General features: G+C 33.4%; 2 protein-coding genes across 2 annotated transcripts; one reads left to right on the plus strand and one right to left on the minus strand.

Annotated features, from left to right (window-relative positions):
• Positions 1-1,043: 1,043 nt before the first annotated feature.
• Positions 1,044-6,401, minus strand: LOC108605548 (innexin inx2). The gene is made up of 2 exons (XM_017995309.2): positions 4,617-6,401; positions 1,044-1,636 (listed from the first exon to the last, which is right to left on the minus strand). The coding sequence occupies exon 1, from the start codon at positions 5,797-5,799 to the stop codon at positions 4,696-4,698; it is 1,104 nt and encodes a 367-aa protein (XP_017850798.1). The 5' UTR covers positions 5,800-6,401; the 3' UTR covers positions 1,044-1,636; positions 4,617-4,695.
• Positions 6,402-13,579: 7,178 nt separating this feature from the next.
• LOC108605689 (innexin inx7) lies at positions 13,580-16,337 on the plus strand. The gene is made up of 3 exons (XM_017995481.2): positions 13,580-14,105; positions 14,808-15,520; positions 15,583-16,337. The coding sequence occupies exons 1-3, from the start codon at positions 13,872-13,874 to the stop codon at positions 15,914-15,916; spliced, it is 1,281 nt and encodes a 426-aa protein (XP_017850970.1). The 5' UTR covers positions 13,580-13,871; the 3' UTR covers positions 15,917-16,337.
• The last annotated feature ends 4,111 nt before the right edge of the window (positions 16,338-20,448 follow it).

Raw genomic sequence — 20,448 nt, forward strand, 5'->3', positions numbered from 1 at the left:
TTCAAATATATAATAATATGATTTTGATTTTTTTTAAATTTATTTACTTTTTATTTAATATTCTTAAGTATTTATGTTTATGAAATTAAAAGTTTAAGTGGCTAATTTTGCATTCATTTATAATAAATATTTTTTGTAGTATTTAAAGCTTTTACTTAAATCTTAAATATTCCCAAATATTTTCTAAAAATTTCCCACATAATTTTTGAGCTGTACTTTTCCTAAGCATAGCTCAGTTTTTTATCTTTTTTTTTTGTTGTTATGCCCCATTGTTTGTCCATTAGATAAGATAAAATAAACACACAAATTGTTTCAGTTTTCATATCGTTTTTGTATTTATTTTTATTGTTGCTTGTCAAACAAGAAGAAAAAAGGCATTTTATAAAATAATATGGAGTAGTTTGTCACTTTTATTTTTATATATGAAACTTAGCTTAAGGCGCGCGCACTCATTAACACACTCGACTCTCGATAGTTAAATGTATATCGATAAATATATCAAGTTGGCCCACTGTAGCATTTGTCAAAAAATATATATTTATATATATATATTAAAATTATAGGCAACAAAAAATTGCTGCATATTATAAAATATATAATTTGTCATTAATAATTATTTATAATTTTCATTTGATTTTTGTTGTATTATTTTTTGTTTGATTTGCTTTCCATTTTAAAATATTGCTTTTGAGTCTTTCAATTGTATTGCTAAAAATACATTATGTTTGCTCCAACTTGGTTTTGTTATATACTATAATGTATAATGTATAATTTATAAATATGCATGAATGTGTTTTATAAAAAAAAAAAAAATTGTGCTAAACTAAAAAGCCTAAAAACTACAAATTTAAATGCTACACAAAAAAGTGGGCGTGACGCAAAAATGTCACAAAAAAAGTTTAAAGTAAATTAAAATAAAAATAAATTGTTAAATTGCTGGCGAAAATTGCTAAACATAAATTTAATAATAATTATATATGATTAGACAAAAAAAATTACAATATTTAAATTGAAGTAAAATATATTGTTTGCTTGTTATTATTGATTTGTTGTATATGCGTTTTAAAAATTTCTTTCAATTTTTCGTTTGTTTAAATTTAAATAAACTGCTTAATCAATGATCACAACTCTTAGCATAAATATTAATCGCATGTGGCATTTCATTCATAAATATATACGAGTATATAATATATAATGTGTATAGTGTGGCGTATATATTTATATAGTATATATACTATATATTTCTATATAAAAAAATGCTTGCACTTTGTTGTCTTTTATCGTTAGAGTTAGGATTCCTTTTTATGGCTTCCATTTCCTGTTTGTTTTATATTTTTATTTTAGCAGCCTGTTTTATTGATTGTCCTTGTTACTTCTTCTTCTTCTTCTTCTTCTTTCACAGCTGCCAATTATTATGGTGGGGTGGATTGGTTTATAGGCTAGTATTTGTTATTCTGTACTGAACTGAACTTGCGTCGCTTGCAAATGTTTTTTCAAATGCCGTTTGAAAATACACAAGCTATTTGTCTTTTATTTTTATCATGGAATTCGTTGATATGTGTGTTCATTAGCTCCGTCTTTAGCTAAAAGGCCACTCTAAGCTTAATTGTTATTGTTTTTAAATGGCAGCATGCGACTGTAGGGAATAGAAAAATTTTATTGTGTTATTACAAAAACACAAATACAATAGCATTAATTAATATAGTTTAAGCTTAGTTACGATAGTATAAAACTTGGTTACTAATAAAAATAAAGGAAGGTAAGCTAAATAATTTATAGACATTGATTTCAATTGCAGATTGAAGTAAAAATTTTGAAAAATTCAAAATTAATTTAAAAACTCAAGAAAATTTTGCAATTTCTAAAACTTAATTTGATTTTTATGACATTATTTTGAATTATTTACATTTATTTTAGTATAGTCTTTACATTAAAAGTCCAAGTATAAAAAAATTTAAGTTACAACATAATAATTTAAAAAATTCAAAAATAAATTTTAAAATAACTTATATATAATGATATATATCATTTAAAGGGTTTTTAAATTATTTTTTGTTTCTAATATGTATTATGTATATACTTTAAATTTATTTATGCCAATAAGTCTAAATTTCTTAAAAAAAAAATATTTCTTAAATTTCTGATTCGTTATATTTGCTTACAAATTTCTTAAAAAAAAAACTATACTAAAATACTTTTAAAATTAAGTGAGCAGCAGTTTTAGTTCTAACTATTTAGACATAATTTTCTACATAACCTACAAAAATTCTTTAGCTACAGTTTTAAGCACTTTTTGCCAGTTTTGCTAACATAAATTATTTAGGAATGTTGGTTTATATATTTGCCAATTTGCAAATTCGCGCTAAACTTTGACACAATTTGTTTATTGTCTATTGTTGTTGCTTGCTTTTGATCTTTTGCTAATTGAAAGTAATTAATGCTATTAAAAAAAAAATACGACTTTGCAAGATATTTTCATTTTCATTTGTGTCGCGTGTAGTAATTTTTCTATTTTTTTTGGAGGCTGTTGTTGTTATTCATGCATTGAATAAAATTGTTTCAAAATTATGGCGCTCGCACATTGTGGCAAAAGTTTGTAAACGTTCGCCCATTCATTGATACGCGCTTACCTCAAATTGGCGGTCACTGTAGTATGTGTGTGTGTGTGTGTGTGTGGGGTTGAGCTCGCGTATAAATTGTCTGTTAGATTAATTGAAAGCAAGCCATGAAGGCACTTGGTGGCGTCTGTTTGATCTATAAACATTTTGACGCTAATTGCAACACTTTTCTAATTGAGCAAGCTCTGAGCTCAAAATATTACATAGATCTGCATAGAGACAGTGACGTAGCTAAGGGGGGGCTTACAAAATTTAAAGCTAGTTTTGATATCTTTAGCATGAATTTATATGTGAATTATTAGCATTAATACTAAGTCGCTCTAGCTGTCGCTCTCTTTCTCTCTGCAGCATCCTCTCACACTCTCTGCGCACTATCTCTCTCTCTCTCTTTCTCTCTCTTCCACTTTGTTTTACGTGTTATCAGGCGCGTTTTAGTTATTTAGGCTGTCGCTAACCCTTTGCCCCGCCCCATACAAAGTTGACGATAAGATAAGACAAACAACTAGCGCACTCTAAATGTATGTGTGTGTATGTGTTTGTGTCTGTGTGTGTAACTAACTAACTTCTAATTGGCATTGTATGTCTGACAAAACAATAAAGCACTACAAGGAAACATAACAGAAGAAGAATAAAAAATGAATTGAAATTGAAAGACATGGACATGGACACTTAAGCAACAAGTACTGCTGATTAGAGCTACAGTCAAAACGCGCTATGACAGCAAGTCAAGCTTAAGTCAAAAATAATTATTAAGTTACAGTATTACGTAAATAAGTGTAAACTATAGAATTTTTATGAAGTGCAGAGTTCAGAGTTAATTTGCTGTCTATTATTTCTTTTTTTTAATTTTTGAAGAGTTAGTAATAGTATTTGATTTAAATTTTTTATATTGCTTTAGTTTTTACATATTTTTTTAATTTTTACTCAAAGTTATTGAAAATATTTTTAGTTCAATTTTGCAGCTTTCAACTTTTGCTGTTTGCCTTAGCGTCGCTTCACTGTACTGCGTCAAATGTGTTATAATTGTTTATGTTTTAGTACAAGTGTTTCAACAACTTACGCTAGAGCGTGTTAATTGCTTAAATATCAAAGTTGTTTAGTTAATGAACTGTTGGCTACAGTAAAACGTGCCTAAGCGCAACAGCAAAAAAATCTTGAATTTTATGTTTTTGGTTAACCCCTCCCTGGCCTAACTGATGATGCCCTGAACTTGCGCGCCGGCTTGGCTGGTCAAACTGGTTTCGCATGCAGATTTTAGTACAACATAGCCCATGGTAAAAAATGGTGTGAGCGAGACAGCTATATGTGTGCATGGCTTGTTATGTTGGAAAAAGGGCGAGAACAGCGCGTCGCGCATGCGTTCAAAGACTATTGCTGTCTCGCTTGCACGCGCTTCTAACATGTGCTGCTGCTGCTAGCGTTACGCTTAAATGAGCAAGAGAGTGCGAGAGAGAGTGAGAGCGAGAGCGCGCGTAAGACCAGCAGTGCGTAGGCGAGTTACGCTTACGCTCTCTCGCTCTCTTACGCTCTCTTTGAAAGCTGTAGCTTGTAGAGTTAGCGCGTGGTGTTTTTTTTTTGTAGAGCTACAAAATAGTTTAGCGTTTTGTATTTTGTTATGCATGTAATTCATGTGTTTTGTTTTTATTAATATTGCTTATTGTTCGTCTGCTAATATAAAAAAAAAAAAAAAGTTTAAAAGTTAAAGAATTTTTTAATAATACAACTAGCTTAACTAAATCGTTTTACAAAAGCGTAAAAAAATATGTAAAATTAAAAAATAATATGTATATTAATAATAGTGTTTACATAATGTATGTATGTATTGTTTGTTTGTATGTGTGTGTGTGTTAAGAGCTAAACTAAAATGTCTTTTACTGCTGCTCACGCTAGTTTGGCAGTTGGATCGTAAGTGGATGCTATTACTACTAATGGCATGTAAGTGTGTTTATGTGTGTGTGTGTGTGTATGTATTGTAAGTGTATATGAAGTAGAACTTACGGCCGTTGGCACGCCGCCTGGCCTGTTAGTTGGGGCTGCTGCTCCTCTCTACTTCTTCTCCAAGCTTCAGTTGGTCGGCTTAGGCCTCAAATGGTTGCTTGTGTGCGCTTTGACCATCGCCGCCCAATTCGCGTGATAGATCCGAAATGACCTCCTTGTAGATTAGCGGATCAATGTTCTTGCCCAGCTGATAGAGCAAGAACCAATCACCAATGTTGCACTTGTTGGCCACCAGCTCGACCTCATCGCTCTCGGCCAGACGGGAGCGTGCGCGCAGCAACAGATGGCGCACCTTGGGACCCATGACGACGGCAATGCGATAGACCAGCGATATGCCCGATAATATGCTCAGAATGATGAACCAGAACCAGAGGAACACATAGATCTTCTCGTTGACAATGTTCAGCGGCAGCACGCAGAGACCGTCGAACTTTTGTACGCTGCCCGATGGACCGTATTTGTGGAAGGTGCATTTGGTGACCTTGGGAAAGACACGCGCCATCGGATCGATGCGTTCATCCGGCTCCATTTCGGTAAACTTGAGCACATCACTGCCGTAGGTGCTGAATTCGCCGTCGAGGAAAAAGTCCACGAAATAGATTTGCGCTATGACATTGACAAAGTTGAGAGCCTCGCAGACGAAGAAGCGAAATGCATAGAAATTGTGACGATTCAGATTGCCAATGAAATAGTCGACCAATATCTTTTTGCGATCGTTTTTGCACTCATCGTTGACAATGGGACTGTTCAGATCCATGACAAGCATCTTCAAGCGTCCGCCTTCCCAGGATTTCCACAAATAGCGCGGCACATAGAACAAGATGGCTTGGAAGAATAGCACAAAGCATACCCACTGATAGTATTTGTGGTATTTGATCTTATCCTGGCCATCCACATGCGAACCGACGCCAGGCTGCACCACATCGCGTCCGGTAATGCCCGTCAGACGTTCCGGCACCGTAAACGTTGAATAAATCCAGCAATAGGTATCCATAACGCCCAGCGGTATTTCGTCCACAATGCAATCGATGGGATCGCCAATATATTGACGTGATGTTACCAGCAGCGAGAAGGCAATCAATATTATTACCGTTGCCTTATAATGCATACGAAAGACATTGTTATCGATGCAGACCTGATCGATCTTCAGCAGCCCCTTGACGGAGCCAAAGACATCAAACATTTTGGCACTTGTACAAAATTTTCAACTTGTCGTAACAAAATATATGTAATATTTGTTTGCTTATATTTGTTCTTAATGTTTTGTATGGCAGTTTTAACTGTTTACTCTGTTGCTTTCTTGTCTTTTACACGTCACTTGTCCAACATAACGCTCGAGTCTCTAACTTGAGAATGCACATCAGAGTGTGCGACTCTCGCGTTCAACAAGTTTGCGCTGCTTTGCCGCTGCTGCTGCTGCTCGCTGCTGCTGCACTGATCTCTATGTATGTGTGTGCGCGTCTGTGTGTATTGGGGGGGCTCGCTCTCGCTTGCTTGCGCTCTTTAAGCTGCCCAAGACCGACTTAAGCACAACGAGTAAAAAGTTTTCGTACAAAAAAAAAGTCAACTAAAAAAAAACAACAACAACAACTGTGTGTGTGTGTTTGTGTGTGTGGGCAGTGTGTGCTGTGCGTGTGTTGTCCCAAAAAAAAAATAAACACACACACTGACGCTAACTCTGCCGACTGACTGAACAACGTGCACAAGAAAATTTACTGTATATTTATTTTCTGCTTCTTTTTTTTTTTGCTTTCTGTCTTTCTTTTGAAGCGCCGTCGCATACACAGAGCAGCGGTCACAAAGCGCACTCTTCGAATAGAAAATTCAAACTGAGCCCAAACTTTGGAGTAACTGCGCGCAATGCTGAGAGAGCAAGAGCGGCGCGGCAGCAGACAACTCAACAATTGAGCTAAAATGTTATCGCGCTCGCTAGCGCGCGCTTGTGTGTGTGTGTGCATGTGTTTGAGAGCGCGCAGCCAGGTAAACTGGCTTATGGGGTGGATCTTGTTTGAGCGCGCTGCTTGTCACTCCAGAGCTGAGTTCAATTGTTGTCTTTGTCTCTGCCTAGCTCAGACCTGTTTATGAGAGAGACGCGAACCAAGTTTCAAGCGCTGGGAAGCTGAGCGCGTGTCTCTTGAGCTGAGAGACAGACACAGACACACACACACACACACATAGACGCTCTTTGCATGTGTGTGGCTTACAGCAAGGCAAGCGCGACGACGACGGGCAGCGACAGCGGCAGGTTCAAGTGGCATTTAAAGCAGTGGTCGTGGGTCTCTTGCAGCAGGGGATGCGATGCGCGTTGCAACATGCACCAGAGTTGCCACACAATTAGACAAAACTCAACTCTTTACTTGCAGACACGTTAAAAAATGCTTAATAGTTAACTTAAAACTAAAGTTTGGATTTGAGTCGCTTAATTATAATTCGATTTAGTATTTAATACTAGTTTTATATATGACTTGTTAAAAATTCTAAAGATCTACGCTTGAATTAAAAATATGTATTAAATTTACATAGAAAGAGACGCTTGGCCTTTAGAGCGCCCATAGAGTTTTGTTACCATAGAGCCAATCCCTTCAAATTATATATTAGTTATATATATGCAGCTTGTATATAAAACAAACTTAAGACGTTTTGTGCTCAATTTTAAACATTTTAAAGTAGTTTTTGCTATAATTATAACAAGCTGGCAACGCTTTGTGGCATTAAAAATTAAATTAAAGTTGTTGTAAGCGCAGTTTTCAATTATTTAAGACTAAATGCATTACTACAATTGCTGCTTTTATGAAAAATTAATGCTTATATTGAACTACAAAACAGTCTGGCAACGCTAAAAACTAAAAACGTACTTAGTATGCGCGTAAATGTTTTTAAAGGTAATTTTTAAAGACTCAAAAATTATTTGTATGTTAAAACAGTCTGGCAACACTGCTTTGAAACACAAAGAAAACTGCACCTTAAGCCGGCGGCTGGGCTAGCCCATGCAATGTCGACTTGCTGCATACCGCAGCATACATATGTTTCTATGTATGTATGTATGCACTTGTAGATACAAATGTATATGTATCTATGTAACAGACAGACAGCAAAGACGAAGATATAAAATGCAGAGAAGTTCTCGGAAAACGTCAATTGAGTGGAGCAGCAGCAGCAGCAGCAGCAGCGGCTGCTGAGCTCCAAGCTACCAAACAAGTTACAGAAACAAGTTACGCCAACAATTTAAAATACAAAATATATATATATAAGCATATGTGCATGTGTATTGTTTGTATATATAGAGCTATGCACATAGCGCTTGTCTGTTTAGCTGTACGTGCATGTTTGTCCATATGCTTTTTTTTTTGAGATACAACAAACATGGCACACACACGCACACGCACACACACTTGGGTCTGAGAGCAACAGAAATTACCTTTTTATCGCGCTGCTTTCACTGCAGTTGATGTAAGTTTTTATATTATTTACCTGCCTGATAATAACAAAACTCAAAGCAATTACAAAAATGCCCAAAAAAAGAAAAATGTTTATACCTGCAGCCAAACTACCTGACATGACGCATGTGTGTGTGTGTGTGTGCGTGTGTTGCCTTCTTTTCAAATCTATGCCATCGATACATTTTAACGTCTTACTTTTGTTCACACACACATGCATACGTACAGCAACTACCTGTTACACACACACACATAGACGTGCTTAATCTTTGCTGCTGCTAATCGCTCTTAACCATATATTAAACGTCTTTAGCCTATATAACACTTTTACTATCTTTATTATAAATTTAATGCCAAACAAAACTAACGTCTTGCGCTTTTCGATAAGCCTTATATATAGTTGCCATATTTTTAAGCTATATATTGCTCTCTCAATTGCCTTGCGATAACATTTTGTACAGAATTGTAAAAATTTAATAATATTTTATAATTTATTTTCATAGAAATTTTTAATGTGCTATTTATGTTTATTCCTTGGAGATTTGCAGTACTTCCAATAAATTAAATAATTTTTATTATGCCTGCGTATTTGCAGCATTTTTTTTATCAAAATAATCAAACTTTTAAGCCAATTATTTATTCATTTAAAACCTATATTTTTTTATTCAATTTACAGCTTAATTAACAACACCTTGCATCATTTTTAACAACTAAATTATGCTATAATCAGTTAAACTTTAATAACCAAAACAAGCAAAAGATTTGCCAAGTCTTTCAATTAGCTACGGCCAGGCAATAAATCCATTAGAGCCGCAAAAAATTTGACTTGATTAAATAAATATGCACAGCGCACCGTTATGTGCTAAAAATAAATAAGACAGAAATAGAGCGAGCGAGAGGCAAGACACATAATTGATCGTATCTCAGCTGAAAGGCGCACAACTCTTGTCTATAAATCAAATCAACGCTCAACGACTCAATTTATGAAAACTTATGTTATTAATATAATTATTGCTTCAGTTGCGGCCTTTGCTCGAATTTCGCACAAGCTTACAAAACAAAATCTTTGTTTAAACAAATCGATACAAACATGAGATAAGGCGGCGCAGCCTCAAGCCGCAATCTAAATATTTAGATAAATTGCATGCAAATCAATTGTCAATTTTTTTTATATATAGAAGAACATAAGGCTGAAATTGATTTTTATAAAATTATAGTAAAGTGACTTACAATGCTTTAAAAAATGTAAATTTAAATTTAAAAAAAGGAGCAAAATATAACAAAAAAATATTAATAATGTATATAAGTATTTTTTCATTTCTGCAATTTTTTCTATAAAAAAACCCTTTAATGAAAAAATCTTTATTAATGTTTTGAATTAAATATAAATTAAAAAAATTCTAAAAAATAGTTCTAAAAATTTAAAATATTGTTTAGAAATTGAAAAAATACTAATTATACATAAAAGTATTTTTTTTGTCATTTCTGCATTTTTTTAATAATTACAACAAATCAACATTTTAATGAAAAATATTTGAAAACTCCTTGTGAACACAAAATAAATTAATAAAAATGCTAATTGTTAAAAAAATTGTAGTTGCTAAGCAAACTCATGCAAAAAAAAACTTTAAACAAATGCGCGCATCAGATCTTTAACGTTTATTGTTTTAAGCTTTTCAAATCTGCCGCATGGCAACCACAATTGGAGAGACTTTGTGCCCCACTTAGTCATTCGAAAATTCGCTGAATTTGAGCTGCGTCACAGGTAAATTTAATGAATGCGCAGGCGCCGCTGCTGTACGAGCTATAAAAACTGATTTATTTCACACTTTTAGCCGCAAGTTTCAAAATACGCGCTGGCGACTGCACTTGAGTTTAACAAGCTTATGCAATTAAGTTTAAACTGATAACAAACAGTTTATATACTAGTGTACACTTTATTTTTTTATATCTCTTTGCATATTTTATTTGTTGCTTTAACTGAGCGGCGCCATTTGATTTGTCAATTGCCTTGGCGCTCGCACACTTCAAAGCGCACACACAACTTGACCAGTTGGCATTTTATTTATATTATTTATCAAAGTTATAGACTCTGGCACTGTCTATTGCTTAGTTCTTAACCTATATACAAAATATTGATTACTTTTGCTGAACGAGAGACTGCACAGAATGATGGCGTATGCAAATTATCAGCAGACAGTGTATATCAGTTGATAAAATTATTCAAGCTGCAAACTAGTTACCAACTAGTGCAGTAGCTAGTTACTTGGTAACCAATGAGCTGTAACTTTGCAGTCAGTTTATGCAATAAGTTTTGTTTATGAAAATAAATAAATTATTGAAGCAACAAATTTTGTTAAATTAAAAAGACAATTTTAGAATTTTTAGCTTAATTTTTTAAAGATTTTGCTGAGAAAAGTATCAAAAAATATTTTAATAAAATAATTAAAACTAAAAATACAGTTTTACATATATAATATAACTTTTTTTTAATATTTGCTTAACAAAATTATAAAAAAAAATGTTTAGAAAATAAAAAGTCTGCAAATATTTAATGTGGCAATTTTTAATATCGATTCTAGCAATAAACTTAAACAAAGTCGCTTGATTATGAAATAAATTTTATTTATGAAAATAAATAATTTTTTAATAATATTACAAGGAACAAAATTTGTAAAAATTAGAATTTTACTCATTTTTTTTTAAAGATTTGCTTGACAAAAAATCAAAAAATATTTTTATAAAATTAAAAGTTTGCAAATATTTATTGTGTAAATCGATTCTGACAAAAAATCGTTTGACTTTTGGAATAAATATAATTCACATCGTATAAAAATATAAGCAATAAAATAAAAAATATTGTTTGGAAATACAAAAGCAATGCAGCAACAAATTGAATTGACAACAAGCAATTGAGAAAGTTTAAAGTAAAAAAAGAAAGCGACAACATTTTGCATAAATCAAATCAAAGATCACATTACCTATGTGTGTATAAATTGAGATTTGGCTTTGGATTACACAAAATTGCGACATTTTATTTAAGTCATTGAAATACTTTCACTTTTGTTTTTCCGCAGAACTTTTTGCAACAGTTGCGATAAATTTTGTTTTAGCCAACAATACACACGATTTGTAATTTTAGACGCTGGCCTGAGGCAAGCGCGAGACGCTTTAGCTTCTTGTGGTTATAAACTTATTTTTTTTTTGTTATTTATTTATTATTTTTTCAACATTTGTGCGCGCCTTGCATGAATGGTTCGCATTACCACACGGATTGGCTATAGTATTCAAATTTCAGCGCGTAACTTGAAACGACAACGAAACAGATTTCGGTGCTAAATTACGTATATAGCGTCTAAAAAGATATCAATCAATGAACTTTGCTACTAAAAATGTACAAATTACTAAGCAATAAGCAATCTTATCCATTGCAGCAACGAAAAATACCTGAGATAAGCGCAATGTGTGGCTGTAAGTCTTATCAGCTGTCAACTCAAGCTGCTCAAAGATCTTGAAACAACTTATGACTTACTATAGAGTAAACGCATGCTGCTAAAAAAAAATAAAAACTTGGCCAAGCGATAAGATTCCAAGTCTCAATGTCTGTTTGTCTGCCTGCGCCTTGTGCTAATTAGTTTTTACCACCACCACCCACAACCACCCACAATGAATCAGTCTGACGCAAATGCTAACTAATTCAAATGCCTAACAAAAAAGCACCCAACTGACGCAGCCGTTTTTAACGAAAAATTTACTTTCATATCCAGCAATCAGTTGTGAGCTTCCTCTAACTTTGATAACACAATTGCGCGGAACTTGCATTAATCTTAGGCAAATGATCAAAACAGTTCAAAGTAAGTGTCAGAATGAGTTGTGCTATATATAAATACACTAGTGACAATTATTTGTTACTTGTATAAACGTGACGCTGATCACAAGTTGATTCAATTGCTGTTAAGCCACAAAGACGTTAAATTTAGTTAGTTGAAATTAGTTAGCTCGAGATCACATGATGAACTCTTCCAATGATCGTTATATAAATTGAAATTAATCATAAAGCTTAGCTTATCATGTTCATAATCATTAAATATGTTAAAGATAACTGACTGCAGATCAGTTCATAACTTAGACTTGCTCAGCTGACGCACTGATGCACTTGAACTTAGGAATATTCTCTATTGATCTTCAATGATCAACACTAAACTTTATTCGTAAATATCAGTGATCATCATTCCTAAGCTTATTGATCAGTATGTTCAATATATATATAAATCTAATACTGATCATCACTAGCTTAAGCTTTGCATTGATTTTTTCATGTCTAAACCCTTTTCTTTTGATCTGCAATGATCTCAACATCAAACTTTATCTGTTAAGATCAGTGATCATCATTCTTCAGCTACATCATTCTTAAGCTTAAATGGATCAATATATATATAAATTTAATACTAATTATTACTAGCTTAAGTTTTGCATAGATTTTTTCATGTTTAGACTTTCTTAACTGACGCACACTTGAACCCATACCTTCTCTTTTGATCTTCAATGATCAACTTTATCTGTTAAGATCAGTGATCATCATTGTTCAGCTACATCATGCTTAAGCTTAAGGTTTGTACGATCAGTCTGATGTATCATTATAATACTGACCATCACTAGCTTAAGCTTTGCATTGATTTGTTCTTAACTGACGCGCACTTGAACCGCTGAACCTTTCTCTATTGATCTACAATTGTGTACAACTTGATTGTTTACTTAATAATTATTGCGGATCAATTGATCTGTTTAACTTAACTGCAATTTCAAGTGCTTCGATTGTTGACTGCTTGTGTCTATTTGCCAAACACTGATCTGGGTCAATATTGATATGAGTTTTATATCCAAAAAGTGCAAGTGACTACAACTGATAGCCCTTGGGCAACAAATCTTCCCTTCTCAACATTAGGGTAACAGAATTGAGTAAATTTTTAATTTTGTAACTATACGAGTAAAAAATATATGTCTATAGCTAGTTAAAGTGTCTAACTTTGCTAATATGCGCTCTCAGCTGGATTTAACACTCTAAAATAATAAAGTTTGAGTGTTGAGAAAGAGAGAGAGAGAGAGGGCAAAGCTCTTTATGGGGTGAAGCGTATTTTTGAATACACTGCATAAGATATAGAAGCATATAAATCAGCGCATATATATATGCTGTATAAATATAATTGCTTAATTGAATTTCTTAGTTGGATTATAGTTAAACCTAAAATAAAAGAACAAAACTCTAACAATTCCGTTCTAATCCATAAAGCGTTACATCTATTGACTGAAAGTCAAAGTACTCGTAGCCCCTATAATACTTTAACTCAATTAAAAGTGCTTAAGACTTTTTTGTTGTTCTTGATTTCTTTGGTATTATCTTATCGGCTCCAAAGTTGCCAGTTAAGGCTGGCTGAAAAAGAGCTTTGGGTGATAAGAGGGCGTCTGTTCTGTTTTCTGTATTGTTAACCCAAAAACACACTCTCATAACAACTGGCCCCATGGGTGCTCGATTCTCCGTTCTCGGTTCTCTGGCCTCCGAGACCGCTGCGATGAGTCTAGCCTTGCAGTATGCGGACAACAGCTACAATACGAGGAGCTCGTAGTGCTCGACGAATTCGCAAAAGTACAATAGCAACTAAAGCGTAAACGATCGCGTTTATATCAATATCGATATCAGACACTCCAGCTACAAAACGTTTATAAATTGTTTTGTTTAGCTTGGGTGTAAGTTTTCTACTTTTTTTTTCTCTGTACTTTTTTTTTTTTTACTTGTGACTGTTGTAAATAGTTTGTCAGCATGCTGAAGACATTCAGTTCCGTTAGCCAGTATATTAAGGCCGATCTAACGCGTGTGATCATCGATAATATTGTGTTCAAGCTGCACTATCGTTGGACCTTTGTCTTGCTGCTGGTGGCCACATTGCTGGTCACTTCACGTCAATACATTGGCGAACATATTCAATGCATATCGGATAGTGTTGTGGCGCCAGTGATCAATACGTTCTGCTTCTTTACGCCCACATTTACAGTGGTAAGTAGCCATACGGAAAGTCTAATTTTTGAAAAAAAATTTGAGCTTTGTAGCTTAATTCCTGAGTTATGACCTGGTTGCGCTTTTGAACTGGTTCATAATTAGCGTTCATCTATTCAAATTGCAGCAACATTTGCTTCGTTTGGAACACCAAAGCAAGAACTTTGCGATCTATAGCGTTCAACTACTATTGAATCGATTAGTAGTCAAGTTTGAATTGACAAATTCTTTGATATGATATGAACTTATGATTTTTAGAGCTGAAATTATTTACATGCAATGAACTGAATGAACTCAAGTAACATTTGCTGTGACCCAAAGCAAAATAGAACGAATGTTTTTAGAACTTCACATGCTGAAGCGGTTCGTAGTTACTTCTAACTCAATTGTTAGCTGAGTGCTGGTCTTGAACCAGTTCAAAGTCAAGCTTAGCTGAAGAAATTATTTCAATTTGAAGCCACATTTAGTTCTATTTCATGTATTTAAAACAGAACAGCACAGAAAGTAAACCATAAATGAACCAGTTCATTTAAGCTAGTTCACGCTCAATTAATAGAAGCAACAAGAAACTAAATACACTGAAGTACAAATGCTTTAGTTTTTAATGTAGTAAAGCAGTTTGGCTATTAAATTTTGAAAGTTTGAATTTTTCATGAACTGAACTAGTTTACTCAACTACACTGCTACTTCTCTACTCAACAGGTGCGACATATGAACAACACGGCATTGAACTCTGGCAGCATTTTCGAGCCAGGCATTGGACCCTACAATCGCCAGAGCGATGAAGTCAAGAAGCACGCGTATTATCAATGGGTGCCCTTTGTGCTGTTCGCCCAGGCGCTTTGCTTCTACATGCCGCATGCGCTGTGGAAGAAGTGGGAGGGTGGACGCATCAAGGCGCTGGTCTATGGACTACGCATGGTGGGACTAACGCGCTATTTGAAGAACGATAGTCTGCGCATAGGCACACTCAATATTCCATCGATGGCCGAGGCCGAGGAGCGTGTGATCAACATACGACGCACAATGATCGATCGCATGCGTCTGAATCAATCGTGGGGTGCACATCTGGTGTTTGCCGAGCTGCTGAATTTAGCGAATCTGTGTCTGCAGATTTATGTGACGCATCGCTTTCTGGGTCGACAGTTTCTCACTTTGGGCGTCAAAGTGCTGCAGGAGCGTTGGGTGGACAAAATGGATGCACTCGATATTGTGTTCCCCAAGGTGACCAAGTGCACCTTTTTCAAATACGGTGCAGCGGGTTCGTTGCAAGAGCACGATACGCTTTGCGTTATGGCTTTGAATATAATGAACGAAAAGATTTACACTATACTTTGGTTCTGGTACGCTTTTCTGCTAACGCTTACCGTGCTCAGTTTGATTTGGCGTTTACTAACACTGTTTTTATACAAGAGGTAAGCACAAACAATTTAGCTTACACTAGAAACTTGCAACTTATCTCTATTTCACTTTTCAGCGTTACCTTTACCCGCTGGACTTTGTACTGGGCCAAGCCTGGCAAAATCAAGGAAAGCGACTTGAGCTCTGTTATTGAAAAATGCAATTTCTCCAACTGGATGTTCTTGTTCTTTTTGCGCACCAATTTATCCGAATTCCTTTTCACCAAAGTCATTTATCATCTGGCCAGCGAATTTCCCGATAATCCGACACACGACAACGATATTAATAATTATCGCGCTCAGTATCCACATTTACCATCGTTGGATACTGTGGATGCACCGCTGTTGCATCATCGTGCCACAACGAGTGCCGCCAGTGCACCGCCAGAGGGCGCCAGCTTAAAAGTTTAGATTTATCAAGCTAGCGAGCTTGATTTTCTTTTGTATTACTAACTGTTTAAATATACTTATTGTTAAGTTAGAAATTTATGCGCTTTTTGTTTATTTAGAACTGGTTTCCATATATTTCTTTCAAAGCCCCCTTAAAATGGCTGCAGAGCCAGTTTTAGAAATTTATTGACAAAACCAAAAACCAAAAACCAGACACCAACAGCAACACCTTCACCTTTGTAGCTAACGCTTGTTGTGGGCGTGGCCTCCCCCCTGCCCAACTTGTTTCGGTTGTCTGGCCTTTGCACTGATTTCATTTTGATTTTGTGGCTTGACCCACTTTCATTTGTGGTTACTGCATTCAATAACTGAATGATTGTTGTATGCCTTCAGCTAGATATTTTTTAATGTTGTTGGTTCTAAGCTAAAGCCAAATCTAATAAACTTGAAATTTGTATAAAAAAAAAACTGTCAATTGCTGTTTAATATCAAATAGTTGTTAGCTTAAGCTTTATAAACTTTAGACGCTTTACTATAATTTTCATAAGCAAATATAAATTGTTAAAAAAAATTATTTTAAAATGCTGTAATTCTAAAAAAATGTTAGGCTTGCTTAATTCAAAAATGTTAAGAATTTCGAAGCTGCAAGTATAGAATATAATATTATAATACTATATACAATTGAATTGATTGAAATAATGAAACATAAGTTTGAAGCTTTATTGGTTTAATATTTTGTTAATTTTCTAATCCAAATTAGCTGCAACTTTTCTAAACTTTTATCGCCAATTACTGCAAGTCATATTTGGTGTCAAACTAAACAATTTGTAGTCGCCACTTGCAACTTGCTGCACACACAATCATTAAAATATATATGTCTCTGTATAGTAGAGACTTTATGTTCGCTCATTTATGGCAAAGCTTGTTGTAGCTATGACACCTGCTTTAAATACCTTATAAGCATTTGATTCGCATTTAGTTTATATTTTATTAAATGACAGCACAATATTTTTTTCGTTTGTTTATCAATTATGTGCGGCTGTTTATGCGGTCAATGCCAACGACTGTGACGAGTTGCAAGTCGCTCGTAAAGTTGTCTGAGACGTTTCACACCCACCGAAAGGCACAGCACGCCCCACTTGCCACTGCTTGACAGTCGGACATGTGTTCAACTGTCGTTTTGAGTGGCAATCACAACAAACAAACTAAAGCAAATACAATTTAAAGTCAACTGCAAAAATGCATTAGCACATGCAAATTATTTTTAATTTATTGCCTAGCCAATAAGTGTTTAAAATGAACTTATATTTTAAATAAAAAAAATTTAAAATTAGCCTTAATTGTTGCGCTGACACAACAAAAAATCCCAACAAAACAAAAGCAATTTATAAGGCGCGCATTGTATTCATTTTTTTTTTTTTTTGGTTCACTCAGCTGGTGAATGAACGTTAAAAGTTTATAAGATCGTCTTGAAGATTAAGCCTGGCTGGTATGACAGGTTCTTGCTTAGACTATTAAGTTGTCTAGATAAATAAGAAAACCAAATAAGAAAAATTCTTTTATAAAAGCAAACGAATTGATAGGCAAGCTGTGTGGAATAACAAAAAATTGTATAAATAGTTTTTGAAGCGCTACGAAATTTGGCAAGCAGCTGCTTTAAATATTTTAAGCTTAAGTTAATATAATGGAATTTTTGCTAACAAAAGTTATTAGAAATTTAATTTAAAAATAAGCAAGCAGCTGTCTAAAATTTTAATTCAATGCAACCAATTTAAATATGTTTCAATACAATAAAAAATAATTATAATATAAAATTAATGCATAACTTAGCATTTAAATAAATAAAAATAAATAAATTAAAAATAATAAAATAGAAAACTGTAAGCAATTTAGAAAATTAAATAAAATGTATATAATAATAATAATAATCAAAATTAAAAACACATAAAAAATTAAACAAAATTTACATAATAATTATAAACAAAATTAAAAATACATCAAAAAATTTAATAAGATAATATAGTCAAATATTGTAGCTATTGTTAATATGCTAAAATTTAAATTGAGCTTTTGTAAAAGTAATTATTATACATAAAAAAAATTAAATAAAATTTATGTAATAATAATAAGCAAAATTAAAAATAAAAAATACATAAAAAAGTGTAATAAAATAATACAATAAAATATTGTAGCTATTGTTAATATGCTAAAATTTAAATTGAGCTTAAGCTCATGTGAAATTAATTATTATAAATTCGTTATGGCTAGACAATCGATTGGCTAGACTTGAAATATTTATAAAATATAAGCTTAAAGCCCACTTGTTAACCCTTTTAGCATAATTTATTGTTATATAGTAGCTGAGGCGGGGCGTTGTGGGTGGGCATGGTCAGCAATTTGCAGCTAGTCGCATCAAGTGGCTCAATTATCAAAATTTATGCGACAATTAACACTTTGAACTGTAGCAGTCAAGCGAGAGAGGTAAGCTCGAGAGAGAGAGTGAGTAAGATAGAGTGGGAGGGAGACAGCGAATAAGGGAAGCTGTGGCCACTGTCCACTGAATATTCGTTGCCAATAAATTTATGCAATTGGAGCAAGCGCACACACTTGTTGCCACTGTAGTCTGCTGTGAGAATTCCTCAACATGTAAATTTATTTCAATTGCATTTAATTTGTGCGGATTAGCAAATACTTTTGTGCATTTATTTCTTTTGCCTGTCGCCATATGCAGCATTTATTACGATTTATTAGCAATATAAGCAGCTCTACTCTCATTTGAGGCACGTGCTTGGGAATGTTGCAAGGGAAATTGGAGTTGCCTACTCAAGCAAATGAATTAGTTGCTTTGTTCGTTTTGAACAGTTCAGTTACCTGTGCTATAATTGTGTGAAAGAAGAAATGCTTCAAAGCGATTTAGAGAGTGGAAAATTTGACTTGAACAAATTGTTAATATTTTTATGATTGTGTTAAAAAGTTGCAGCTACAAACACATGTAAGTACTAAAAAGAATTATTATTTAATTAAATAATAATTTTTGCTGCGTTGCTTCAACAAATTTCGACAAGTTTATAAATATTATTTATTTATTCCTATATAATTTAATTTTTTTTAAGTTTTTAGAAACTAATAAAAAATATTTTAAAATATTTCTATAGCGTAAAAATGCGTAGTAAGTAATTTAATCTATAAAAAATATTTATAAAAGCTGCGCTATATATTTAAATATTTTAAAGTTTTTAGCAACTAATAAAAAATATTTTGTATATTTTTTAAATATTTCTATAGCGTAAAAATTACGTAGTAAGTAATTTTTGTTAATAAAAAATATTTATAAAAACTGCGCTATATAATTTAAATTTTTAAAGTTTTTAGAAACTAATAAAAAATATTTTGCATATTTTTTAAATATTTCTAAGGGCTAAAAATTTCGTAGTAAGCAATTTTATTAATAAAAAATATTTATAAAAGCTGTGCTATATAATTTAAATTCTTAAATGTTTTAGCAACTAATAAAAAATATTTTTTAAATATTACTGCGTAGTCAAATATTTATATTTCTCTGTTTCTCTTTAGCTCAGTTTCGAATTCCTTTGTCTCGCTTCCTTTTATGATTCGCAAGCTAATGCGCAAATATATATGCAATCATTTCATTTATTTCCTGTTTAGCTTCTTTGTTCCTTGTTTAGCTTCCGGGATAATAAAGTCAGAGAGCAAGAGAGAGGCAGAGTGAGTGCGAATTTCAGCGTAGGTCAGTGTCAGCTCAATGCGAAAAACTCACTCAAAAACATCTGATGAAATTGCAGTACAGTACGCGAAACGCAATTTACAAGCACACAAAGGACTCGCTCTCTGGCGCTCTCTCTCGCTCGCTAGACAGGATCAAGCGGTGTGGGCAGCAACCCTTGAGCGAATGCATGACGCAGCAGCCCTGAGTGTGAAGCAACAACAACGCAATCAGGACAAATATAAAATACGAAAATACGAAATACCCAAATTATTCGAAACGCAAAATGTTTGCGACCCTCAACAAAAGCGTCGCGACCCTTCGTCGCCCTCCCCTAAACGAGAGAGCGAGAGACTATAAAAATCGCTAAGCAACTTCCAGGAAGCGAATGCATGCATTTTAGCCAAAATATAAACAGAGCCACCAGACAGGGTTGAGAATTTAGATGCAGTAAAGATTCTTTAAAGCGAACTAAAACTAAGTTCAAAATATTGAAACATCATAATATATTTAAAAAACATTTCTATATGTTTTTAAAACATTTGTGTGACTCAATTTTGTTAGAAAAAGAAATCTTCAAATTTTGTTGTGAAGAGAAAAATTTAAGAAAAGTTTAAATTTAATTAAATTTTGTTAGAAACGAATAAAAGTCTTTAAAAACATTTGTAGAATTAAATTTCGTTGTGTAAGGAAAAATATAAGAAAAGTTTAAATTCAATTAAATTTTGTTAGAAAAAGAAGAAAAGTCTTCAAATCATTAGTGGATTTAAATTTTGTTGTCCAATAAAAAAATCTCAATTCTTAGTTCGAATTATTTGAAAATTCAAAC

The sequence above is a fragment of the Drosophila busckii genome, chromosome X (assembly GCF_011750605.1).
Source record: "Drosophila busckii strain San Diego stock center, stock number 13000-0081.31 chromosome X, ASM1175060v1, whole genome shotgun sequence".
NCBI classification, from domain to species: domain Eukaryota; kingdom Metazoa; phylum Arthropoda; class Insecta; order Diptera; family Drosophilidae; genus Drosophila; species Drosophila busckii.